Source organism: Pungitius pungitius, chromosome 13 (genome assembly GCF_949316345.1).
Source record: "Pungitius pungitius chromosome 13, fPunPun2.1, whole genome shotgun sequence".
Classification (NCBI taxonomy): domain Eukaryota; kingdom Metazoa; phylum Chordata; class Actinopteri; order Perciformes; family Gasterosteidae; genus Pungitius; species Pungitius pungitius.
The window spans coordinates 13,051,305-13,078,512 of NC_084912.1; the positions used below are offsets into that span (position 1 = coordinate 13,051,305).

Below are 27,208 nucleotides of genomic sequence, written 5' to 3' on the forward strand. Positions count from 1 at the left end.
TTCCACACTCAGGGAAGGGGGGGGGGGGCTCCGTAGCGCGGCGACACGCAAAGAAAGTGTCGCTGTGGGGGCAGACCGGTCCGGAGCTGTCAACGGTTGTATGTGGAGGTCAGAGGTCACGGAGCGAACACCATGAAAGGGCTAGGGGGGGGGGCATGGCGATCAATCGACCGGCCTGCGCTGCCTCCCCTTTCCCCCGCCCCCGGGCCGCAGAGGATGTGGCTGTCATTCCAAACTCGACGGAGAGGAAACAACACACACAACACCGTCTTTTCGTGGCGGAACACGTGCTGCTGTTTGTAGCCCGTGCCTATTTGGCCGCATGTGTGAGTGTGCCAACATCCTCGTGGATGTCCGAGCGGGTCATTTAGACGCTAATGAGACACAGATCGATGTGTGTGTGTGTGTGTGGAGTGAACAAACCTGGGTCACATTCCTGCAGCACTCCGCTCCATAGAGCCATGATAATGGTTCACAGACTGCTGACCTGCCATCTCGATTCCCCTGCAGGATGCTCTCGACAAATTTGCACCACAAACGCAGAGCCCTTTGGGCTGTTTCCGCTCCGCGCGCCGCCGCGGCCGCTGAAGGCGCGCGTGTGCGTGACAGGACTCTTGGCAGTGATCTCGGAGCTGAGGTTGGGCCAAAAGACTTCATTCTTCTTCCATTGTCGTTGTGATTTCTTATTATAACGATTGTGAACTGTGCTGTTCTGCGTTAGGAAGTCGGCTGCATGTTACTGGAAGAAAGGTGCACTTTCTTCCAGTAACATGGTGGTACATGTCATTGTTCGTTTGCTGTCCAGCATTTCAAAGGCGACAGCCCACGGAAACGGGAAAACTCAACTGTAACTTGACATTCAAATTGTGCTTTCAAATCATTTTGACTGCTCCCAAACAGCATCGTGCAAGCGATCAAACAGAACAATTCAAAACATTTCCGCTTGTTTAGTTTTTGCACCTTCAATCTTTATTTCTTAAAAGCCTTTTTTTTTTTTTAAGTCCTTCATTTATTCAAGTGTCTTTTTTAAATTCGTACCTCGTGATCCTTTTCTCTTTGTGCTGGAACTAATCCACCCCTAGAAATCACTGAATATTTTTTAATGCTGAACAGTCTTTTTTGCACTCTCTATGCATATGACTCATTATGCCGCCCTGGTGTCTGCAGAGGTTGTTTGGTTCATCAGCATAAATGCTGTTGATTATGGATTTGTTTGAATCGTGTCTTTTTAATATGCAAAAAGAAGGCTAATGATGTGAAGATGTTCTTAGCCTGCCCTGGCCTTTAATCTCTCTCTTCATCTAATCTCCCTTCTTCAAAGCCTCCGGGAGACGAGAACAGAGCATGAAACAGCCATTTCCAACTCAACTCGGCGTGATAATACATGTCTTCATTGAACAATCACAGCCAAAGCAAAGCATTGTTTTTGATGTTTTATTATGAATAGTCTTTAATACATTTTGTATTTTAAAAAAAGGGTTAATATCAAACAAGCTCCAGCAGTATCAAACCGCTGATTTCCTTATTAGGACGAAAATGTTTTGGTGCGACACACAGCGTACATGTGAAGTGTTGTGAGTTCAGGGTATTGAATGCTTGACCATGACTGAGTCAGGTCCATTTCTTCATGCAGAGACCGTATACTCAATAACTCAACAATCCAAAAACTATAAAAGCAAATATGAGAAAATGTTCACATCTACAATGACAAGGTGCACACACACACACACACACACACACACACAGTATGATTCCTTTCACGACAACACTCAGAAGGCCTGCAAGTGATTTATATAAAACACATCAAAAATCAAACCGTGGCAGCTCAGATTCAGATCATAAATACAATCAGTAGTAGCATTTTCTTTATTTTATTCTTTTGAACAAATATGTGCACTGCACACACCTTTGTTAGTAAAAAACTCAGAAGTCCCTTTTCCCAAAGAACTTTTTGAAGACGGACTTGGTGCGCGGTCTCGGCAGGCTGGTGTAGCTCCTCAGAGAGGACCCCTCACAGGCGTCCAGCGGCAGAGGCCCCGGGCTCCTGTCTGACGACTTGTCCCCGACCACAAGAGTCACGCAGTAGTTGGAGCCTCCGCCTCCCGGGGGGTGCAACGTGGGTTGGATCCTCTGGAACGTCGCTGAGAAACAAGAGGGACGGGGGCGACAGAACATCTGTTCACGGGTTCCCTCGGACGCGCCTCGATCGTTTTTAACCACCGCAAACTTACCCGACGTGAAGGAGTGGGAGCGCCGCTTGTGGCCGAGCCGGTCCTCGCTGCTGGAGACGGGGGAGGAGGAGGAGTAGGAGGTGGCGTCACTGGATGCTCCAGACAGCCTGTGAGTCACTGTCAAACTGTCTTCTTCATCATCATCATCATCATCTGGCGAGAGGCAAGAGATTATCCAAAGCAGACGTTAAGAGGAGCAGAGACAAAAGGTGAAACATAGTGAAGTAACAGATGTGAGCTCCTGTGATACTCCAGTTGCTCAATATGTGGTAAGTCAATACAATAGCTCCCCCTAGTGGAACACAGCCAGTCCCCATTTTTCCCCATGACTGAAGGATGTGTGATGGACTGAAACGCCACACGGCTAAATTAAATCCTGACCACATTTCTCAACTGTTACTTGCAGATCAAAAGAGCACTCCTTTGATAAAATCATTTAAAAAAACCTCGCATCAATAGCTGCCCGACCAGAGCGCATTCCTCTGACCACCAGTGGCTCGCCGCAGGCCTTTCAGCAGCAAACAATGGAGGGCGGGGCTTGCAGTGATTTTAGAATACGAATGATGAGTAACTACAATTTAAATGGATGGTATTCAGAATGCAATTACATTGTTAAAATCAATGGATTACATGACGGTACTTCTCTGTTTCCTGAGTTTATTCACTCTCTAAAAATGGGTTGTCAAACTCATTTCAGGTTCGGGCCAGATACTGGAAGTAATCCAAGTATTCAGAATACAATACTCAGATTAGTTCATGTATCGGAATACGTTACAGATTACATTTTTGGGCATGTATTCTGTAAAGGAATACGTTTTGAAAGTATCCTTCCCAACACTGAGGGCTTGTACTGCCGAGTGTGAAGGTGGAGCAGGTGCAGCACGGCGGACGTAGCCTTACCGCGGCGGCCTGCAGCACCCGAGGGCGAGGCGGGCGGCCGCTCGTCCGCGGCCCTCAAAAGGCTCTGCGGCATGTGACTGAACTCCCTGGTGAGGACAAATATCTCCTTGGTGCGGGCGCCGCCCGGCGGCCTGAGGGTCGTGGAGGTGACATCGCGGCGGGAGGGGCATTGGCAGGTGGCGAGGCCGTGACAGGTGGAGCAAAGGAAGGGCTTCCTGGGATGTGGGAGAGGTTTTGTTTTAATAACATTAAATGTTGGAGCCACAGAGTCCGGAGTAACTGTCGTATCTTACGTGGAGACAGGATCCGGATCAGCGGGGACGCTCGTCTCGCTGAGACCTTTCAAGGACCAAATAAAGACAAATGATTCGCAACATTTCTCCGTCAGTTGAGGTGCAGCAATCAATCCGATTAAGAATGCTCACCCGTGCTCGCTTGTATCTTCATCATCCATTTCTTCAGCATAAAGCGGGAGGAGGCGTTGAGCAGATACTCCGAGCCGTCCCGGAGCCTGCGGGAGGGGGGGGCACGGAAATGTTAGCGGTCGGACACACAGCTGCCGGTGCCATCTGCACAACATGGTCATTATCATCAGTGGTCATTAGAGTCTCACCGGAGTCGAAAGCAGTTGGGCTTTTTGGTGTACTCCGGGACGGGTGAACACTCGGCGCCCGTGAGGTTCAGCGGGAGGCCGCATACGGAACTCTGCGGCGTAACACGGATTCATCACTGCTGACTTCATGCTATCCCGTTCAATTATTCACTATCTCGCTTCTCTGGGGCTCTTATTGTAGTGGGGTTCTTTCTTTCTGCTTACCCTGGGAGTATCCTTTCTGTCCTGGTAGAAGCACAGGGTGTGTCTGTACAGGACGGCATGGTAGGAGCTCCAGCCCCTGGAGGCAGCCTGTGGAAATAAGATAAGAGCGTGTTCTGCTGACTGGGGGCTTTACGCTGATCTCAACGGCTTATGCAGAAAGCAAGAGTCTTACTTTCTTTCCCCCCAGCTGCAGCTTGTGCTTCTTCTCCAGAGAGGCCTCCATAGACTGCGGCTCGGGCTTCCCGCTCTGAGAGGGGTTGAGTTAACACTGATGTTAAGACAAAACAAGAAACTCCACGCCGTGGTTCCTCATGAGAGATGAATCTCAGAAGAGGAAACAGAGCTTGGCACATTGCAGTGACTCTTACCAAGTTGATAGGGCGCCCTCCTGTGGCCAAAGAGCCTTCCTGCTTCTCCATCTCATCCAGGCTCTGTGAGGCTTTTCTTTGCCCACACACGCCTTCCAAACTCATATGAACTGACAGTACACTCACCGATTGTTCCTGTTTGGAAAGAGGAGAATACGCAGTCATCCCTGGAGATGAAATGGCAGGTTGTGATGCATTTGTGTGGCCTTCCACATAAATATCAGAACTGGGGAAACTCTCGGTGGTGAGCACAGAAAAATGACTTTTGAAAATGTTACACATAATTTGTCATCGCTGTGACCAAACAACATTCGGATCCCTTCCGTCATTTTGGTAAAGACATTTAATACAACCAAACATCACCTCCTGGCTTTGAACAAGTAGGAATACGTTTCATTTCCTCTTTTACTTCTCTGTAAACCGATCCGTGTCTCTAAGGTTTCAACATCACAGTATCTCAAGCTCTGTCCTCACCTTCAAAGAACCTGCATGTTCATCCACTTCCTCCCCCACCGTTGCCTCTTCCTCCTCCTCCTCCTCCTCCTCCTCTCTGTATTGATAGACGTATCTCTGATTGTCCCCCACATCTGGCAGCTTCACCGGATTCGATGCCGTCTCGTTCACAGAGACTGGGTTCCTGCCTGCGGGTTCCGTGTTGGGAAAGGCCGCCCAGGACCTCCTGTCCCCTGTGGCCAGTGGGGGGAGGCGACCTTTGTGGCTCTGCTCCTTGTCGTAACCCAGCAGGCTCCGAAGCTTGAACTCTGCCGCCGGGAGGTTGGGTGCCGAGGCCGTGACCAGGTTCCTGTAGAGCGCAGCCGGGCTCTCGGGTGAAGCTGAGCGGGAGAGGGGCCCCCCGGGCGGGTCCGAGGGCCCGTGGTGGGGCTGGTACATGATGTCCGAGCACACGCTGCGCCTGCAGCCGGTGGTCCGGTTCCAGATGTCCTCCAGCTCTTCCTCCTCCTCCTCAAACTGCTGGCGGTCCAGCGGGACGGGCTCCGCTTCCGGCTCCGCCGTTGGAGCCGACGGCGCCAGGGGGGGGTTCGCCCCCGTCGTAGCGCAGTCCAGACCTCCCACCTCGAAGGACATGAGCCTCCCCACCACGCCCTTGGGCTGCGGCTTATCCGGACCGGGGGCCTCGCTAGAAAGCTTGATGCTGCTGGAGGTGGAGATGCCAGAATCCACAGAGTCGTGGCGCACGCTCACCGTGGACTTGAGACTCACGACCACGTGAGAAGCTTGGCTCAGACCCGGAGGTCTGGGACTCTCCTCGCGCGCCACCCGGGGTCTTGGATGCTTATGGTACGGGTGTCCGTTCAGGTCTCGGATGAGCGTGTGGACACTTGGGCACACGCGTGACTGCGCGGCTGCATTTGGGGCATGGTTCACGTAAATGGGGCAATGCGGATGCTCTGCCGCGCTGGTCCTCACCTCGGACACCACCTTGTCTGCCGCCTGTCCCGCAGGCTTGTGAGGGCCGGACTGGGTTTTCGAAAGGCCGTTGCGCGTCACCGCGCGATCCTCGGCGCCCTCCGAGGAGACCGGACGCTGTGCTCGGGGAATCTTCTCCACATCGGGCGGATCTTTGACTGCGGCGGGAACGCTGAGCTCCGCTGAGCCCCGCGCGGCGGCGGCGGCGGCAGGAGCGGGTCGACTCTGCTTGAAGGAGCTCAGGGCCGTGTGTCTCTGGGAGTGGGGGTCCGGATCAGTGGCCGCTCCTATTTTGGACTCCGGCGGGGCGATGGTAATGATGTCCTGGATGCTGGGGATGAGGGTCATGTCCTTAGGGAGGTCGAAGCTCAGCACGGAGCCCAGAGACAGGACTCGGCAGTGGCTTCTGGCGGGGGACGCCGTCGCCCCCTCGCAGACTGCGTACGGAATGACGCTGTATTCGCCGGCGCATTCGGTGTCGATGTCCGCCAGCAGGGGGTTCTTCATGTAGGCCAGAGCCTCCACCCCTTCCCCACTCTCCTGGGAAGCCTTCGTCCTCCTGGCTTCCTTCAGTGGCCATGTGCGCGTGTCGTAGGCGATGGCGTCGCAGTCGTAATGAGGCCTCCCCCCCGGCCGCTCCTCCACCCCCATGATTTTCTGAATGGTGTGCCGGCGCGCGTCTCTCTTCCTCTTCCGCTTCTTGCCCATTCTCTTGAGGCTGCTGAAGAGGGAACCGCCGCCGCTCCCCGCCGCCGGGCGGAAGGTCACGTTGGCCATCTGAGGTGCCGGCGCCGAGGACGGCGGCGAGGAGGAGGCCGTTGAGAAAGTAGGGGAGGCCGAGGCTGCGGGGCGGCTCTTTTGGCGGGGCAAGGTGATGCTCTCGTACACGGGGACCACAGCCAGGCTGCTGTCCTTGACATGCAGGTAGGTACTTACCTGGAAGAAAGAAGAGGATGTTAGGAGGAGCCCGCGTGTGGCGGTGACCGTTAAGGCTGCACGGCACACTGTTAACCCCAGGGAGACCCACGAGTTTTACAGACAAACGACGGCACGGCACCATGAGCAACCAGAGACATCGGCTTACTTTCTTCCACGCTGCACACATCCAAGAAGACGACGGATTCAGGAAATATGCCTCACACAGTATGCATGTAGTTAAAGAAATGAAAGACAAAATAACACAGAAATGATCGCAGGCTTGCAGGACTTAATTAAAGTCACATGTAGCTGAACATGCCGTCATATGCAGCTGTAATGGCTTGACCTTTCAACTCTGTGACTAATCTCTTGTTTCTGTAGAAGCCCCAGACTATAAATCATAGTGTGCAGTCTGGGGGCCTTTCTTGAGAAGTTCAGCACCAGTTCTCAGTAGGAAGAGTGAGCCCGTGACGGCGTCTGGGACTCAATCGGGCCCGGGTCCAAGCTGGAGAACAACTTCCATAGGAAGTGAAAATGAGGTCACTCACAACTGAGGCACAGCGGCGGAAAGCCAGACAAGACCAGGTTTGTGTCAAGCTCGCAGAGGAATAACAGAATGAGAAGAAAAGAGCTTCTGTCAACATCCACAGCGGCGAGGAGAACGCGCCGGGCCTCTCTTTAGTCATCGCACTCGTTCCATGTCTGCAGCTTTAGAGGCCGGCCCATCGAACGGCTTGATTTCTGATGACGAAGGTAGGTTCTGATTCACTGTCTGATATTCAGTCGGGAGTTCAACCCTTTATCCGGGTTCGCACCAGACAAGCTGAGCGGGTACAATGACAGATGAGGTGGAGCCACATTCACAATCTCAAAGACACACATTTGCTAACGGCGCCTCGAGCATACTCAGATAAATCCTTGTTCCTAAGGATACAGTTTCTTACATCACTTGTTGGGCAGGCATGAAACTATGTAAGTGGCACACATTACTTCAATTGTAAGTTTGGACACATTGAATTCAAGGAGAAAGAGTGTCTGAGCTTTTCACTGGTACTGTATCTATTCTATTATACGTTTGTTCACATAATAGTACTACTACACCTGTGTCACTACGTTTTTATTTCCTCAAATGAATTGTAAAATCACTTTTTATGTGCTCCATTAAAAATAGATTTATTCTTGTTTTGGGATTTTCATTTACGACTGCAAGTAGGAAATCACTTTATGACATCACATTTTCCAGCCGCAGTGACCCTCAGAGATGATAGCACTTCGGCACCACTTGTTACAACAGTGAAGTGAAGCTGAGGACCGGCTGTGGCTTGTAACAAGGGTTAGTAGAGCATGCTGCTGCCCCCCCCCGCCCCCACCCCTCCAGAAAACAACCACAAACAGCATGGGGTCCCCGGCACACTTTGGGAAGCAGCATGCAGCGCCGATTCACACCACGCTATTTACCTCGTTTGCACTCTGCCGATAAATCGTTCTCTTTCTCTTTAAACTACCGAAAGTATTTTCCAAAAGCCCCTGGCAGCGCCTCCAAAAGCTTTTAGAGGCAGAGGACTGAGGCACAGTGGGCTGAGGGAGAAAAGGAGGGGAAAAGTACCACGTGAAGGCCAAAGGAGAGGGAGGAATGAGCCGCGGCAGAGAGACAAGCGGGCAGGTCCCATGCAGTGGCACTACAGAGAACAGGTGTGTGTGCGCGTGTGTGTGTGTGTGTGCGTTAACATTTGGAAAACAGCGACTAACAGAATTCCCTTCGGTGCTTTCCAGTCGCCGACAGTGGTGCTCGGTGACTTTCAGTGTGCGTTTCTCACCCTGTGGACGCCCTGAGGCTCGGGGTCCTCCTCCGTTACCTCGTCCGTCCTGGCGGGCGGGGGGTCAAGCGCCAGGACCTGGCTGTCCGCCTGTCCCCCAAAACTCAGGATGAGGTTCACCGTGCCCCCTAAAGCAGCGGGGCTGCTGGGCTCTTTGAGGACCACGATGGAGGATTTGGGAGACTTTGAGGAGGGAGCGTGGGCGTCCTGCTGGCCGATACCGTTCATGACCTCGTACCCGTCGTCTAGCGGCTCCTCCTCGGGCTGCTCCGCCCGCCTGGACGCTGCTGCTGCCTTTAAGGCGTCGTAATTGCCGATGGCGAAGCGGGACGAAAGGGAGTGGTGGGCTTCTAGCTCAGGGGATAAAGTCTATGTAGGAAGCAATGGAAAGATAAATAGACACGTTTTTACTGATTTTTACTGTTATTTTTATTTATTTTGATGTCTTGCCTTCAGCACTGCTTCAGGCTGTAATTAAAGTTGCTTTTATGAGTCAAAAATGTAATTGTGCAAAAAGGCCACTGCCTTTTCATTTTTTACCTCTGTCAATGGAGTCCACGCGGTGGCCTCGGAATAAATGTTATCTTGCAAAGGCTCCTGTTGGCTCTTCTTGTGAAGCCACTGTTGTTTCTGAGCCCTCCAGTGCACTGAGATCCACCCGAGCATACTCCTCAGCTCCTCCATGCGCTCCCTCACCTGCAACATGTTACTCAGGGTTGGAAAAAGATGAACCAACAATATACTTAAGGATCGCAGTGAGTAATGAGTCACGCTCACCATCTGTGTGAGGTGGTGTTCTTTGTCTAACAGATGCCTCCCCGTGTTCGCCAGCTCATCAAACTCCTCAAACTTTTGCTCAATCTGCGCGTCCAGCTCGGCGGCGAGAGGCCTCTGGCCCTCCCTCCCGAGATGCAAGGCGGTGTCTGAGAATATGCTCGCCCGGGTGTCTTCCGTCCATGAGCTGTTCAGAGGAGAGTGAAAAGGGTTGGGAGGAGTGGGGGCAGGGTGGCGGAGACAAGGAACAGGGCTGTCAAAAACCAGAGAAACAACAATGAGAGGGTCCAGACTCTCGCTGATAAAACAGACATTCATCGCCTTGTCACACTCGGGCCCAGGAAACGAGCGCTGACCTCCTCCGCGCGTCTTAAATTATACATTTCACCAGGGACCTACTCCTGTCAACGAGAACATCCTGTTCCTCCCATTGAGGAGTTATCGTAATGGGAAGATGATTGCGAAAGAACGTGTGGTGGAGAAGGGGTCACGAAGTGCCCGCGCCCCGCTTACATCATGGCGAGGTAGCTCCTGAAGAAGTCCTGGAGCTGCACGAACTCTCGCAGACGGGACCTGTTCTCCGTCGCACTCTTGCCCAGCTCCGTCCAGGCCCCCAGCATAGCCTGGATCTTTGCCCCGAGCGTGTGCACTCTCCCTGGGCACAGTTCCTCCAGGCGGGACGTCTGGTTCTCCATCTCCCGAACCTCCTCCCGGATGACTTCATAGTCAATCTGTGGAGGATCACGATACAAATCCATCATCTCCCATCACTCCCTGCATCAGTCAAACAGCCTGGACCAATTGAAACGACTATGACCTCAGCCCCGCAGCTTCATGCATCTCATACGGCTCATTCAGACCCATATGGGCTGCATATGGGCCGCCACACTGTAGCAAGCTAGCAATCTCGACCACGCTTTCGCCCCCTCTGCGAGGCGGTAATTTACAGCGCCGAGGGTTCTCTGGGAGTAATGCTTCATAACGCTTCTCACCTACATCAGGCCTTGGGAACACTGAGTTGTGGATGCCTGTGTGCTGACCACAGTTATTTCAGTTTTGGGGGGGGGGAGGGGGAATTAGGTCATCTCTGTTCTGCAACGGCATCGAGTCCAGACAGCTGTGTGTGTGTGAGTGATGAATAAATAACACTTTCCCAAAAACAGACTCACGCACTTAACCAACTTCGCATCTCCAACCCTGTGACCCCCGGATGCAGAGAACATACCCCACCACAATTGCTCACACGCGTAAGCATACACAGCGAGAAGCGAGAAGAACAGGGATTCACACGGGTGTAAATAAATAACCTGTTTGAATACGCTCCCTGTGTGTGTGTGTGTGTGTGTGTGTGTGAGATTGCACAGTGAGGTCCACGTAATAAACACAACACAAACTGGGATGGGCTTTTTTTTTTAGTTCTTCGATGTGAAAAAACAGGAAACAGACGGTGGAACGATGTTTTAAAAGGGGAGAACGGGAGAGGGGGCGTCCCCTTTATTTCATTACACCAAGTAAAAGGCCAGTAATTACAAGTCAACGGATTGGAGGACTCAAATCATATCGGCGCCAGTGAATCATTTGGGATGTTTACACCGTCCTCCTCTCACCTCCAGGTGGTCCTGCTTCTCCTGCAGAGCCTCGAGGCCGCAGCGGTCTGGCTCACACTGGACGGCCAATTCCGTCTCCTTCTCCAGGATGTCCAGGCCCAGCTCTTTGCTGCGGCAAAGGCACTCCTCCACGTGCACCGCCAGGCTGGCGTGCTGGAGAGGCGCAAATCGTTAAGTTTTTATGCTTCTCTGCATATTCTTTGTTGGCCAACAAGAGTCACGTTCCAAACGGTGCCGCGTGTGTGTGTGTGTGTCTTATTCTGACAATTGTTATGCTTTTTAGCAAGAACACATCAACCTTAAAACAAAAATCACATAGATAAATTGCTCATGCAAGTGGTAGGGGTTCATAGGAGAACAAAAGGGAAAATGTTTGTGACAGAAGGGGAGGGACTTTCGGCACCATCTAAGATCATGATGAGTAAGTCAAAGGACCTAGAACTAGAGGTCTCGATAGTCACACCTTGCTCAACAGCTCCTGGACGGCCTGGTCGTGGCTCTGCGATCGGCCTCTTTCCCTGACGGTGTCGTTCAGCATCTCCACAGCCTCTCGTAGCTCCTCCACGGGGTCCCCCATGCTTTCTATCAGGGGCTCCCCACCGCTGCTGCTGCAGAGTCCCAGCGAGGTCGGAGCTGAGGAGATCTCACTGTGAAGAGGCTGTTAGATAAAGAACGAGAGAGCGAGAGAGAGGGAGAGAGAGGGAGAGCGTGTGTTGTTTTCAGTCTGGTCCAATATCACTGAAAAAGATTTTTCTCACATGTGGTATCCAGCCACACAGGGAGTTTGTGTTAGTGTGATGTTCATCATTCCTCGTGATTGTATTGAGCCTAAATGTATAGTATACAAATACATTTAGTTGAATACCACGCTCTGTGTCTCACCTGGCCCAGACTGTACCGACTGCCGCTCAGGTCCTGGCTCTCCTCCAGCTCCACGCGCTCCAGGAACTCTGTAAGCATCCGTGTGTCCTGCAGCTCTGAGTTCTGCTGGGTCAGCGCACTTTGGATACGATGGTACCTAGGAGACACGCACAGACGCACATGCACACTCCATCAGGGCCGTTTTAATGAGCAGCCACACCTCAACTTGAATCCGCACGTTTAAAGCACAAACCGGCATCCTTCGGTGGACCCGCATTACAGAGGCTGCGAGCAGCACAGAGGGCTGTTTATGTAATCATAGCTCAAGTGTCACATCAACATTTCCTGTACTTCAGGGCATGAAGGTAGCCGTCCGTGCACAGTTTATGTTTGAGATGTTAAAAGGAGCATTTTCAAAGGGTATTTTTTCCAGGATAAATGAGCCTTCAGTTTCCTCGTCTATAGTGTTAAATAATGACATCATCCCAAGTGTCTCACAGCTGCCTAGTGGGAGGCTCCACCTGCATTAGTGGTCCCCCAGCCTCCACCAGTGTCCATCCCTTCCCCCTCTAACACCACCCACCCTGGAAACACTTGGGACCCTTTCCTTTTCTTTGTTTTCTTTGGTCAGCTTGGTGCTCTTTACAGAGTCTGAACTTGTGTTTATGAACCTAGGCAGGTAGGTCCAGTGAACCAGCTGACATCATGGCATTGCACTGAGCATCCATGGCGACCATCTGTCTCCCGAGGGGCCGGCGGCATGGAGAGGGTGACTCTTGCACACGCTGACAGGCTGTAGGTGACGTGCATGTCAGGACTGTACTACCGTGGATAGACCTCACTGAGTGCTGCACAACTCTCAACTGAATAGACCCCAGCCTTGCAATGAATGAGCACATGGAGAGAATTTAATCCTTGCCAACTTGGACCAGACAAGTTTTGTGATAAATATGTTCATATAATTTTTTTTTAGGTAGTTTATGGTTGTTTATCTTAAACTAAGAACTGGGGATTTTATGAATAAACTCTTCCATGGTGGATTGCAGACATGGCAAGCCCAAACCTGCTGGAAACACTGACAAAATCCCCCTTTTATTTCCTTAAGACGGTGTCGAGCGAAACCACCAGAGTGTGATTGTTCGGATCCATAACATGAGTCCTCCTTGATGACAGACATCGGGGAGCTACCCATGACCTCTCCCACTCTCCCCCTTTGACAAACTCACTTTCTTTCCAACTCCTCCATGCGCGCTGGCAGGCCTCGTGTGTGCGGGTGACTGTGGGTTTGGAGACGCTCCACCTCCTGCCTCAGAGCGCTGAGCTCCGGGCGGCGGGCCGCCACCTCCTTCTCCAGCCGACAGCTCTCCCTCTCGGCCAGGCTCATCGTCTCAGGGTCCCCGGCGAGAGCCGATTCCTTCATGGAAAGCTCCACGGACTCCAGCCAGGCCTCCAGACTGCCCAGGGCCTGGAGCACTTTCACAACCTGCACAGTACATAAGCAGCCGGGCTGATGAGGAAGAAGTATTCCTGGAGTCATTTCCAGGTGGTTTTAAGTTTTGGTGCGCGACCAAAACAAACAGAGGTGATGTACTGCACAAAGAAAAACAATAATGGGTTTTCCTAATGGAAGTAGACCATGCTCCGAACTACATTTTCTGTAATAAAACACTCACCCTTCCCCAAGAAGTCGTCAATCTAGGAGAGATTTGCAGCCTCTTTCCATCCCATAATTGAATTATATGGCAGTGTGATTTATATCTGTGTCTTTTATTTATACATATATATATTACCAGTCATAAATTTGGGTGAAAATACCTTGCAGACTTCCAATTAAGCCCAAAAAGTAAAAGAGCTTCTACCAACGATTGTATGTGAACAGCCCAGGCTCACGGCCAGCAGAAAGCTGATCCAGAATCATCTGTCATAAGCATAAATTTCCCCTTAAACTTTGGAGGTGTGCAAAATCTTTGGCGCGACGCCAGAGGAGGGCCTGTTGTGAGATATTTTATGAACTTTACCCTAAAAGCCAGCTCCTCTGAGGCCTGCAGAAACGCCGCGTTCCTCTGGTGCCTCCTTCGCAGCTCCTCCCACAGGACTTCCAGCTGGCCCAGGAACTCCTGTATCTTGGCGCTGCCTGCGTGCTGAGCGCGGACCAGCCCGTGGCCCTCCTGAGGATGGAGCGTTAGACTGATGAGAGCATGTGATGATTAAGGACTGGGATTCGAAGGTTGCGAAATATCAACCGAAACCAAAGATCAGGGCAACCAAAGACGAAATGTCAGCTCGTTATTCCATTAATACGCAAACCAGGCCTGTCGATGGTGCCCAGCTGGCACACTGTGGGGAATATTTTTATCCAAGGCATCGATCCAGGGCTTATGTTCTAAGACAAACTGAGTATGACAGTGTGCCTTGGCTTACCCGTTTGACCACCTCTATTCTGGCCCCGTTGGTGAGAATTTCTTGCTCCAGAGCGTGTTGACACTTCCTGGCTGCCTCCAGCCCCTTGAAGCTGGCTATTGAACACACTTGTGTTGCCATGGACACGTTGTCTTTCAGCCAGGACAACGTCTGAGAAGGAAAGGGGGAAGAGACGAAACAGTTTAAACGAGGAACACGATGAACAGGAGAGATGACATTTAGAAGCCACAGGAAGCACAGGGACCAGGATCCAAGGCATGTTCCTCACTAGTCGGTGCACGGCCGAGTGCAGGACAGCTTTGTCTCATTTAAAGACGTGACATAATGTCTGTGGCTGGTTACAAGGCGAGGGAGTCAGCGGATGATTACAACTCCCCCTCCTAATCATTTATAGCAATAAATACAGAGGGTCAGAACCAGAGTCTCTACTCCCCAAGAAGTCTTTTTTTTTGTCTCCACAAAAAGAAAGTGTCGAAAGGTGACGTGTCGGCTCACCTTGTCGGCGGACACGGTGAACTTCTGGAGCTGGGTGTGAAGCTGTGGGTGGCCTCGCGGGGCGGCGGCCAGCCGGGGCTCTGCTCCGAGCGTTCTGCTGTTGCAAAGAAAACACAGACATGTGACTCCAATTATGACTTACAAAAGGACCTCTCATTATGTAAGTGGCAGAGAGAGAGAGAGGGGGAGAGAAGGGCACGTAGAAGCCGAGGCCTCACCTTTCCCCCTTCCACTGATGTCTGGCGATGACATCATTTACACAGGCAGGGCCGTCTCCCGTGGGTGAGGAGGTGCGGCTCGTTGATGGCTGCTCCTGGCCCTGTGCTCTCCTGGCGATCCCACATTTGACAGTGCTCTGTGGACGAAAGAGTGAAAGAGAGGGTTAAAAAAAAAAACAAAAGACCAACAGCACAGCGTGCGCTTGACACCTTGTGTTTGGCTTTTGTCAGTCGGCCATCGAATAAATGGTGACCGGACGCATGGCCATCTCAAACGCAGGGTCTCACAACGAGGCGTTGTCACGGCGCTTTACAAATGTTACGGTGCGGCGGGACCAGAGCAACGGAAGGCCTCCCCCCCGCATATGACACAAGGCATTCTCTCTTACAAAAGGCTGGCTCTCCAGGTCGGACTGAAGACTTGGGCTTAATCTGTTTAACAGCATCACAGTGGGCAATAAAAACGCTAAAGATGGCAGTGAAAGTTTAAATGTCTTATAATTGCTTCATGAATGAAGACATTAGGTCCAACGAGGTTGCCAACATGTGCTACACCACTCTGCTGACTAAAAAGCGCCATGGCAGCCTTTTTTCTTTTTAAATCCCCAACTGTCATTAAATAGCAGCGGTGTTTTCTCAGCCTTAGATACAGATTTCCATGGGCTGTTTGCTCTGTTTAGAACTACGCAGTGGACTTTTTGGGGGGAGGACAATGCAAGCGCAGTAGACCTCGTCTAGGTACGGGAATAAATTAAAGACGTCACCAGCGGCTGAGCCTCTTTTGCTACGGTGTGAGTGCTTTTCGGGTTGTGCCAAAGGACTCCGCAGCAGGTTTTTTTTCCAACGAGAGCTGCGTGGATCTGGAGCGGTACAGAGAACACAGCGGGATGAACGTTGGTCTAGTTACCAACAACAGCCCACGGCAAACATCCTGAACTTTGTACCGCGACAGGATCCAACAAAAGTTATTGAAGTGTATTGTCTTTTTTTTGCCTCATTTCATTACATTGAGGTGTGTGGTTTCTGTTTGTCATCTGAAGCTGTCGGGCAGCAACGGAGGTTTTATAAGGAACTTAAAAGGACGTGTTGCTTGGTTGCTTAGCAAAACTCACAGGCGTGAATGTGAAACAACGCAATTAACTGAGTTTAGTAGAGACATTTATGCGGACATTTATGTCTAACTACCTGAATAATGGAGAGCAAGCTGCGTAAATTATTTCATGTAACTTAATGTCTTTTTTATGTGCTAGTGAAAACAGCGCTGACACAAATAAGGTCTCTGCAAAAATCAGCGAGGCAAATTTGCATCTGTCGATGCTTTCGAGTAGAAAAAATTCCAATTCCAAAGAGCGCAATAATTAATTGTTAATTAATAATAATTAATAGCGCTGTTTTATGGGGTAGCTTTGATTCAACCATGTTCTGACCACGCTTACAAAGGAAGTGAGCCAGAGAGCTGGAGAAAGAGAGATGCAGCTCATTTAAGGGGTCGAAGATCATTTAGTAACATGCCAGTCATTGTGTAGTGGGCCCCTCCAAGTTTCACGGAGGCCCATTTCTGTGCTGAAGCTGCAGCACTAACCAACTACTGTGACTCATTCGACAAGGTTGATAACCATCAGGGACGTCTCCAGATATCAGCCCCCCGTCCTTCATCCTTCACGGCGGCTTCACTCGAAAACAAATCATGCCCTCGACATCAAATTGTGCCGTGTGAAAAGGAATTATAGAAACCACAGTCAAAAGGCATTGTAGATTAATGATTTGCTGCCTTTTTAATGCTTCTCTGTGCTTTTATCATCTGAGCAATCATATCATATTTCAACGTACTCCTCCCAATAATTCTTATCTGCATTCTACCATCTCTTCCCAGTGTGTCTTTCTGCAATGTGCTAAGAAGTGATGTCAGCCAGGAACTATCACTTAGCACCAAGCCCATCTGGTTTGCGGCCCCAGCATCTGGCTATAATTAGTCAGAGAAACAGACGATAGACATGTTTACCTCAGGAGACCAGAGGCCACAATACCGCTGACACAGACGTGGATTACAATGTACTCTTAAACATGCAGACGGTAAAAGCATTGGTTGCTTTTACTATATTGAGTAAAATATTGCACTAGATGGGGAGACACCGTCTAACATGCGCAGCTCCTGCCTGCCGGCGTGATGGATTGCTGTCACAGGTGGCGAGGCGGCGGGGCCAGTTTTTAGCCTTTAAAGTGTGAACCAGAAGCACACGGAGAATGGAAAGAGTGAAGTCTTCTCTCATCTCAGCATCTGGGCACTTTTTTACCGGGCAAAACCAGGCCAGACGCTCCGCGGGGACTTATGGGATACCTCTGGGCTGAACATAAATAGCCACTGTGCATTAACTTGCGGAATGTAAAGAGATTTTAATGTGCTGTCTTAAAAGCCTAAATATACACATAATTACTGGTTTTTAACATACCACACACACTTATGTTTCTGGAGACTTCTAAACTGCGCCGACAGTATTTCCTTATAGGTTTATGAGCCGAGGGGGTACTATAGCAGCGTGTTATATTAAAGGCTGGTCGCCCTCCAAGACGAGGAATGCCGCGTCTGAGGAATCCACGTGCTCTGCGGATTATCCACTCACCCCGGTCTGACCCACGGGCCATCTATTAATTTATTATTAATCCAATGACTGTGTCCTTTTGTTTGGGAGATTGAAAGCCAAGATACTGTTCTACCGAAACGTTTTTGGTTGGAGGGGAAGGCTTATTTGCTCTGGCCCACCATTCAGCTATATCTTGCCTTTACAGTGTTTCATGGAAATTTGTGGTAAATAACACCTCCAAAAGATCTATCCTGCGAGTCCTAAAGGCCAAGATGCATAACATTTACAGACTGGGGTTAGTCAAGAGACAGGTAACAGTTGTTATGTATTGCTCAATTCTCTACAGCACTGCTGTTTGGGTTTTAGACTATGCTTACTTTGCTTACTTTCATCCTGGCAGGCTTCCTCGCAACCTGCACATCGGATGATGTTGCAACTCACTAGCTGGTAGGATGGAAAACCAGCACTATGTTGGGTGCCAAGGCATGACTCTACAGCACATCTGACAGACTCCAACAACACGGTTATTTGGGGAAAACCTTGCTTAAACAGTAAATCGGCTGGTTTCCAAACCAAAGGACAAAGTGCGTCACATTCTGCAGCCGCAGATGTCGTAGGACGTGAGGGGGCCGGCGGCGCTGCTCTCTCACAGGAAAGAGCCGCACCGCAGTTTCTCCTTTAATAGAATGAAATACCGAAGCTACTCACTACGCAGCCTTTTAGACGATTCTGCTCCTCCTTCGACTCCTTTCCCATGATCCTTTGCGTCTCGGTTCCCACGTTGCACTGGGGCTCTCGGGCTGGTGTCAGGGGGTCGGCATCTTCCCTGGTGAAAGCGGAGCCGCTGGGGAGGAGCGTGGGCCCGTGCGTCCTGCGGGAGGAGCAGTGCAGGAAGGTTACTGTGGTGCCGACAGCAGAGCTCCAATTATGGCTCTGAAGCTTTCCACCAGTGTTTGTGTTATTTGGTTGAAATAGCCATGAAGCGCAGCTGATAAGAAGGTTGAGATGATGTCACATTTGGATCTAACGATAAGAGGCTCTCAGCATGTGAAATGTTTTTGGATAGCAGGAGATGTTGGGAGATGGATGTCAGAGCTGTGGCCTCGTGCTTCTCCTCACCGTATTCATTAGGAGGAAAATGCAAACGCGTTCAAAGTTTCTTGTCCAGGTAATGTATGAGGACTCTATTGTTTTTAAATTAGCCAGTTACACACCTTGATCCAATGTTATTGAATATTCATGGTCCCCAGAGGAGACAGCCTAATGATCTTAATATTAATAATAAACTCCATGTATACCACACTTTTGGGAACAAAGTGTTGAAGGTTGATGACCTTTTATATTTGGAACATTATTTCCAATCATGTTTCACAATGCACGCAGCAAGGCTGCAACAAATGTCGCCAACTCAATACTTGTAGCTCAGCTTTCCAATTTTACTGCCACATTTAAATGGGTACTCATTAAGTTCATATTGGTTCTGATTATCTAAAAAAAGTTTCAAGACAATGATATAAACAATAAACAATAAATGATTTTACAAATGCAATAAAAATAACTGAATATTCCTGTAAGCGTTATTGTATCTCAGATTCGGCAGAATATTCAAGTGACGCCATGTTTTTCACAGTGAGAAAGAGGACAGGCACTGTTGCCAACTTGAATCCGCAACACATTATTCACCGAGTACAGTAATCAAACACATGGTCAAATTCCAAAGCTGTGCAGAAAACTGAAAATTACAAACTAAAAGAGTGTGGTGAGTGATCCTCTGTGCGGTGGTCGGTCTCCAGACGGACCGCTCGTTCACTGTGCTTATAATCTTTCAAGTTCAAACCCAAATCCAACAAGGCTAATCAAGGGGAGAGGGAAAAGTCTATACACAAATGTTCAATGGAAAAGGCTTTTCATGTAGGGCACCAGAAGAGAAATAACAGAAAAATACTGTTTTCAGCTCAGTGTAAACCTGCGTAGCCCCAATCACTAAGTGAAATGGCGCGCCTACTTACGGGGCCACCAAAGTTGTCGGCCTGCTGTCTCGCCTGAAAGCCTTCTGAAGAAGCGCCCAGCGGTCCTTCACCTCGATCTGTTTCTGTGTGACGCCGGCAGCCAGGGCTGGGTGGAGGTTTGACACCTGGGACACGCTCACATCGAGCACCTACCACACACAGGCCTGTATCTTAGGTAGAGAAGGCTTCTGCAACACACTGTCAGCATCTGAGAATGCTGCGCTGCTTCAGGTGGGAAATACATTTAAAAAAAAAAAAAAGATTCCTACCATTATTTGACTGGCGATGTCGCGTATTTCTCGGTCTCCAAAGCCGTCCAGATCTTTGGACTCCGATATGCTTTTCCACTGAAAGAGATGGTTTGTATCAGTGAAGGTGAAAATCAGATCTAATAGGAAGAGAGGCCGTTAAGCAGTCAGGGAATTGTACCATGTTATTAATGGAAAACAAGGTGTTGTCGGCCTGTTGGTAGAAAGAGGACACCTCCAGTGCCAGCTGAAGATTTTCATGGTGGGTTTTCAGATGAGACTGGACCTTCAGCCACCTACGCAGAGGACACCACAGACACAGTTGAGTCTTCTCTCTAGATGGAAGATGTTTCATTCATCATCGTGCTCATTTTAGGTTTACATTTTGTTGATGTTTTTCCTCTTGCTGGAGATGTTTTTGACATCCGTCTTCCCTTGTTTCTCCAGCTTTAGGGCCAAGTGGTTGATCTCCTCGTGTAGGTTTCTGTACAGCTGCTCCTCCTGCAGGGAAACAGGGAAACACAATCCAACTGACCTCAGCTGTCTCTACAATACACCCTGGGTTAGAAAAAATAATACGCAAGTGACTGGGAAACCACTGCAGAATTGTATTATAAACTATAAACACTGTGAAATGTGTATATTTATACTTCAAGAATGTTGTATTGCATGACTACATTTTACTTATTATTAGCTCTCCAGCTTGCTCCATTACGCCACTCACCTGCTTTAGATCTAAAATTCTCCTTGTCAGCTGCATTTTGTCAACACTTTTTCCCAGGACGTTCCCCAGAGACTGCTCCTCTTCCTGCTGGCACACATAAAAGTAGGTGTTTATAGCCCCTATTAGTTCTTTTCAGAGGCACTGCGATTCAAAAACATCGGCCCTGCTACCAAGATGCTGAGCAGAAACTGCCTTGATCATTAGCCGAGGACCTGGTACTAATGCTCAAAGGGAAGGATGAGTGGAACTCAATGGAGAATGCAGTCTCCTCTGGGGATGGATGTTTAACAGACTTCACAATCATCACCCTCCATTACATTCCCACTGCTCCATTATCAATCATTAGTTCCCTTGTGTCAGACATGAACAGAAAGGTAAACATGGACCTTTGATAATGACAGGCAGATGTTTTACACCGGCAAATACACACTAACAAGACAAGTCTTCCTGTATTAGCAAATGCTATGCTTTTGCCCAAGTGATCCAAGACCATTTTTAAACAGAGCTGCATGTCCAGTCGTCTCTGGGACAGCTGTTTTTGTTTCAGGTGTGACATTGGATTAAATGCTTTTGTGTTTTGGATAAAAGGGCAAAAGAGGGGAAGAGATTTGAGGAGGTGATCAAAATTAGATTTGAAAGTACAGTTATGAAAAAAGCAGAAAATCTGGAATTTTTATTGTGGAGAAAAGTCATCTAGTCAATAGTTCAACACAGTTGAAGCACAGCTCTTGAAATGACGACAATCATCCCCTGAAGTTAAACCCCTTTCTAAACATCAGAGGGGCGTTTTTTGCTTTTTACCTTCTTTTTAATCCACGCCTCCAGCTTTTCCACCTTCTTGTTGAACTCCTGCAGGTTCTTGGCTCCACCCAGGGCCCTCATCTGGTTCGAGGCCGTCTGTTTCAGGGTCTGCCACTGGTCCCGGAGCTGGCTGAGCTGCTTCTTCACCAGATCAGAGGAGGGGTTCAGCTTGCAGATCAACTGCTCACCCATCTTTTGAAACAGAAAGCCGGGGCTCATTTCGAGTGCAGCTCAGACAGAGGACTAACGGAGAACTGTGGCGAGTACATTGAACACCTCAAGACTGTCAAAGTCTTGCTTTAATGCCAGAAGGCTTCCCAGATGTTGGAAAACTACCATTTAGTTTTTGGTTAGCCCTTATAAAAATATCTCCTGGTTGGAGGTCAATTATCAGCAATGTACCATTTCCAAACATTTTCTCGTGAGCAAAAAAGTATTAACTGGCCTGACAGGAACACTGACAGTGTGCTTTTCTCTGGTTCGACTGGAAATGCCTATGAGACCATTATGTTACACGTTATGTGACCCGACAAGGCCCTAATCAAGGTCTCTATAAACTGTAATAGGTTTAAATAAAGATTTCATTTAGTTTGGTCGGTTGCCAAGTGCTCACCCTGGCAAGTTGCTGATGATCAAGTATGTCCCTGTGTCGGTTCTATTTCTCACCTGGTTGAGTTGAATTAGGATGTTCTCAAAGTCTTTGACGTCTCTCTGAAGCGTCCGCGAGGCTTCCTCCCAGTCCTGCAGGGGGCAGCGCTGAATGTTACATCCATCCTTCAAATCCTGCATCTTGCCTTTGATCCACGCCTCTGCCTTCAACACAAACACACATTAATCCTTAGCATGTGCTCAACTCTGTGGACCTCATGGTCAAACAGTTACTTCTGTTTCTAGACTTGATTCAGCTGGTGGATGAGATCACCCTTTTAATTTCAAAAGGTGAATGTGAGAATGTATGAGTCGAACAGATTAAGTAAATAACAGTTATGAAACGTGGCTGAGGATGGCGTCATTCTGGCATGTATGTATGTAGAAAGGTTGTTGTACTTGAAATTTCACTTCAGACGAATAGTACACATCCCCAAGGTGTCACTCAGAGATAACCAAGACATTCTGATTACCATTGCAAAATGAAAGCCTCTCAAAATACCATACATGAGCCAATTTCCTGCAAAATCTCCAGACTACATTTGGTCAATTTCAGGGTAGATTTAAAAGGAAAGATTCAATAGTTACATGATCATTTCACTTCAGATTTATAGTACACATCCCCAAGGTGTCACTCAGGGATAACCACATAACCCATAACATTCTGATGTAACCTTCCAAAATTAAAGCCTCTCAAATTGTTATAGATCAACATTACGCAAGGATTTCTTTTGCAACATTTCCGTATTCCTATCCTGAGCTTTTACAACGGAGTCTCATCTGCAGCCCACCGGTGGTGAGATGTGGACTGTGTGACAGGTCTCTCGGCAGAGAGCAAAAAAGGCACGTCTTCTTCCCTGAGTCAGAGAAACACGGCGCCTCAGACACATCCAGAACAGGGTTTTGTTCTCCGATGTCATCCTATGCACAGCGGAGGTTTCTCTTGGCGAGTAAGGCTTTTGTCTTGCGGAGCTTTTCTGGAAACATCTGTGAGAAACTGCAAGCCAGTTGGCCAGAGCCAGAAAGTGTGGGAAAGTAAAGCCCGTTTGTCTTCTGCATAGAACTCGGTGTGGAAGCGAGTCACCCGCCAAAGTGAAGTCGCAATAATCCAATGGATTAATCAATCAACTCCAGTTCTTCCGCTTCTCACAGTCATACAATGGATTTTTTTTATTTTCCACAGTGTTGCTGTTGGGTAGAATGTCAACAAACGGCTAAGGACACGAGTGACTTGTTATTTCTCCGAGGAATTTAGTCCAACTGACAGTGAGTATTAAACTCCACAGTAAGGGTTGGATCAATAGAATATTAAAACCACACATGACACGTCCTCTATACAACTCTTTGCTCCAGGTTAAAATGTGATGTCACATTGCCCCGGGGAAACCCTTTTTTTAACTTTAAACCCCTCCCCGGTGCAGTGTAGGCCTTTCTGTGTTGAATAGAGGGAAAGGAGCTTGACAACAGGCCTGGCCCTATCTCCCATGGCATTATAATGACCTCATACAGGAAGTCCATGATTCGCTTGTTTTTTCCTGTCTCAATTGTCTGTTTATCAAAATGTGCGGTAAGGCCACAAAGAATAGGCTGCTAATGCATGCAGTTCAGATTGAATCACTGATTCTATTCTATTTTTTAGGATCGCTGGAGCCATCGCAGACCAGATTTTAAAATAAACTCCATGTTTGTTGATTTCAATCTGTAATCAAAGACTAGGCTTCTTTTTGTTTTCGACAAATGTCAAAGGACGTGTGCACGTCTTTAGATTTTATAAACTGCTTACCAACCAGCCACATTCATGGCCCCTCTAGTAATGGAACTATTCTCTAAGGTGAAATGGTGAAAGGCGAGACGTTTGAAGAGACGGCTCGGACACAGGGGGCCCTCAGCGGGCGCTGTGCTTCTCCATGTGGTGACCTGCTCTGCTCCCCTCGCTTGAATCCTTAGGGGCCTTTAAAAGTCTCTTTCCACTACAGCGATGCGATACTGAAATAAGACATTGTCATCAGTAAACCAAACCCCTGTTTAACAAGCAGCTCTCAAATCCAGTCAAATTACATGTTTCTCCCAAAAGCAACAGAAAGGCAAAGTCCATTTAAGAGCGAGGGGAATGCTGGGCTTGTTAACATGCAACGACTTGCTAGGGGGCAGTATTCAACATATGCTTCCTTCAACGAACACGTCCAAAATGAAATTCCTATTACTGGAACCAGTATCGGGCCTGTAACTTGGAGGGATGATGACATAGCCAACTTGCGGACAGAACGTCCCTCGGCCGAACTCACAGAAAAATGTCCCCGTCCACTGGGGTGGACGCAGCGATGAGATAGCACAGCCAGTTTTGCTGCTTGGCTGAGTCTCTCTGGGCCATAGGCGTGAAGAGATGGAGCCAAACAATGATCTCATCCCGAAATAATTGCTTCACTTGTGGCGGTTTCTCCTCCCACTCTTCCCTCAGCCAAACACAGCTCACACAGTCCTCGTGACCAAACAAGAACCAGTACATATTTTGTTCTCCTCGCAGGGTCCAGCGTCAGGCCGCCTCCATTCTGAATTCATCTCAGCAGTGCGACTTGTTGCTTTTGAGATAAATCCACTACAGCTTCTTTTGATCAGCAATTTTGTTTTTTTAGAGGAGATGAGAGATAACTTAGTCTGGTTTATGTTAAAAAACGATTGAACACATCTCTTGTTGCATAATGGGAAAAGCAGAAAAGTGCACCTTTCCCAAAAAAGGTTTTCCAATCATAGAACAAGAACACACTCAGTTCAAACCATGACAAACTGTTGATGAGGACATTGTGCATGCATGCGATCCTTTACCTGCAGTGCTTCCTTGTGGAAGAGTGAGCTGCGCTGAGTGAAGCAGTCACTCTGCGACGTAACCGCTGCAGACGCTCCATTCTGTGCGTGCAGATGACTTTCTCTTCTTTGAGGCTCGTTCTGCTGCGCTTCAGGCACCGAGATCTGTGGGACACAGACGACAGAGTGCTGATAGAATGAAGGCAGTTTGACTGGAACAGCAATTAAATAATACCCGAACACCAGGCGATTCTTGCCTCTGATCCTATATCTATAAACTCGTCTTGACACTCAAGGTCCATCTCAACAATGGACTACTGTCAGCAGTGCGTGAACTGAAACGAGACACGACTGGCACTAGTTGAGCATTCCCGCTGTTCTCCAACCAGGAAACATCTGGGCACATGAAGGAAGCAGGAACGGACAGATGCTTGTAAACATATCACCTTTAAAGAACTTTGGTAGATCATGTCATACCAAAACAGGTAACAGCACCGCCACCTTCTCCCCGATGTAATTATGACCATTTTCCAGGTATTTTCGTGAATAACACATGAGGAGAAGAAAGGTTACCGTTGTGGTTGAAAATTTAGAAGGTGATGTAGATGAGTACTGTATTTTTTTTTTTGTCCGAAAAGGGGAAATGAGGCCATTGCTCCGTCAGTATGTTATTATAAGCAGCCTCCATGAGGACTCAAGCCTTTTCTTTTGTTAACATCTTCCCTGACCTCATGTTTTCCAGTGAGCCCGGCCTCTGCACGGTCTGCTGTAACTGAGCACTTCATCCACAACACACACCGATGACTTCAACGAGGAACAGGCCAAATCCAACAGCCCACTGCCTTTAAACAATATGTCCTACAATACGTACACAATTTACTCCTCTTTAATACGTTGCAGTAAAACAAGAGGACACAGCAGGCTATTTGTGAGGCTTTAAAGACACATTGCTCTCAGACCTTTTCCACCTCTGTGTGACATAGCTACATATTTACAACATAATGAACTGATTAGGTTTGGCCCACACTGCATGTGACTTAACTTCCTGAACTCCGACAGATCAATTCCGCAGCTAACGATAGAAAGGCCACATTGTCTCTCAGCAAAAACAAATGCAAAAAAATGGGGAAAATTGGGAAATGCAGAACAATTATCATGAAGAAAGAAAATGATACGATATGGGGTTTTTTTAATTAAATTTGTATTTACAGAGATAAAAACCCAAAGTTGTTTTTAGCTAACGTTAGCTGTTTGTCATTTTAATTTAGCACTAAGCTAATGTTAGCATCTTTAGCATTACCTGTTGGTCGGGTTTCTCTCCCTTCAGTCTCAGCCTGGTTTGTCCCCCAGTGGGCTGAAGGTCATCACTCCTGTCTCTACGGAGTAAAACCTAAAAGAGAGACGATATGAGCCAACGGGCCGTAGACGCGTTGAACAAAAAGACAAAAGCAGTGGAATGCAAAAATAATAATAATAATAATAATAGGATTCTTAAAAACAATAAATATCGATCACGTTCTGCTGCGGCTAAGTTACATTTTGAAACAATACGTCATGAATCCGTATGTCGAAAATATCAAACTTTAACTGTTCATAATGATGATGATGATGTGAATGGACACAGTGTGTTCTTGGTAGTTTTCCAGCACGTGCTTAATTGTGCTGGATGTTAAAAAATGTATGGGAAATGTCTGCTTGAAATATAATACAACAATGTTACACATATCTTTCAAGATGTAAATAATCTACATATAATGCTTCTATGAGTACAATTTTAGTATACATTTATTATAGTGCAATATAAAAAACCCTACGTCTGTGTGATAACGTATTATTTCCATGGTTGTTTTGTCGGCATATTGACGTAAGTCATGTACCTTGAAGTGAGAACTGGGCTTATTCTCACAACTCATTCCCACAATCCTGGGCAGATGTGCCTCTGATGTTCTGGTGACATTGTTGTTGTTATTGTTGTTTTCAGAAGTGGACCCCCTCACGGAAAGCTGCAACACTTTGTTCTGTGAAATGTCCTTACTCCCAGAGATGGTGATCTTCTTGATGGACCTTGAGACAGCAGAGGGAGAGGCGACGTTCTGGTTCAGGTCGTCCTCGGCTGCCATGTCCTCCTGATTGTGCTTCACTGGTGCTACCTGCTTCGCGACGGGTGGGACCAGACAGGGGCCGTGTGCGCAGACCTGGGACCGACTGAGGTAGAGCGAGTTCAGGTTGTGTTGCAGAGTGCAGTTATCCAGACTCTGGCTCTGCAGATAGCTCTGGGTAAACTCCGGGCATTTTGGTACCGCTGGGACTGACAGTCTCGTCCCAATGGTGAAGGGCTGGACCTTCCTCACAATGCTTTCAGACATTGCAATGTCCAGGTGAGAAAACAATATGAGCTGAAGTCCAAACAGGAATTAAAAAAAAAAATTAAAAATGAGTCTGTCACATCCCTTTGTAGGCACACCAAGCAGCTCTGAAGGTCCAGTCTCTGTTCAACTGGCAAGTGGAGGGCTGAACAGAAAGTGGAGGGAGAGCTCAG

The 27,208-nt window shown here is 48.5% G+C and overlaps 1 protein-coding gene across 4 annotated transcripts; it reads right to left on the minus strand.

The window, feature by feature from the left end:
- Positions 1-1,420: 1,420 nt before the first annotated feature.
- On the minus strand, positions 1,421-27,208 carry LOC119214430 (uncharacterized). Of its 4 annotated transcripts, none has more exons than XM_062566624.1 (33): positions 26,547-27,208; positions 25,970-26,059; positions 24,691-24,834; positions 21,886-21,960; positions 21,220-21,411; positions 20,419-20,505; positions 20,077-20,195; positions 19,876-19,990; positions 19,716-19,793; positions 19,447-19,595; positions 18,146-18,308; positions 14,856-14,992; positions 14,638-14,734; positions 14,143-14,292; positions 13,740-13,889; positions 12,948-13,204; positions 11,743-11,878; positions 11,324-11,518; positions 10,861-11,013; positions 9,767-9,984; positions 9,257-9,440; positions 9,020-9,175; positions 8,480-8,848; positions 4,791-6,680; positions 4,317-4,451; positions 4,121-4,195; positions 3,949-4,035; positions 3,745-3,836; positions 3,557-3,642; positions 3,425-3,470; positions 3,132-3,346; positions 2,232-2,384; positions 1,421-2,141 (listed from the first exon to the last, which is right to left on the minus strand). In XM_062566624.1, exons 1-33 carry the CDS (start codon positions 27,033-27,035, stop codon positions 1,924-1,926), a joined length of 6,900 nt encoding a protein of 2,299 aa, XP_062422608.1. In that variant the 5' UTR covers positions 27,036-27,208; the 3' UTR covers positions 1,421-1,923. The 4 variants fall into 4 exon arrangements, with proteins under 4 accessions (XP_062422608.1, XP_062422606.1, XP_062422607.1 ...); XM_062566622.1 differs by having other exon boundaries at positions 20,419-20,502; positions 21,886-22,032; XM_062566623.1 differs by having other exon boundaries at positions 14,638-14,731; positions 21,886-22,032.

What these genes read in the sequence shown, in the direction of transcription:
- LOC119214430 (XM_037466200.2), bottom strand. Translation starts at nt 27,035, where the DNA reads ATGTCTGAAAGCATTGTGAGGAAGGTCCAGCCCTTCACCATTGGGACG. An exon ending in TCCAGGAGCTGTTGAGCAAG is followed by an intron (nt 11,014 to 11,323) that starts GTGTGACTATCG and finishes GCGCCTCTCCAG; the next exon opens with CACGCCAGCCTGGCGGTGCA. An exon ending in AGCCTCAGGGCGTCCACAGG is followed by an intron (nt 6,681 to 8,479) that starts GTGAGAAACGCA and finishes TCTTTCTTCCAG; the next exon opens with GTAAGTACCTACCTGCATGT.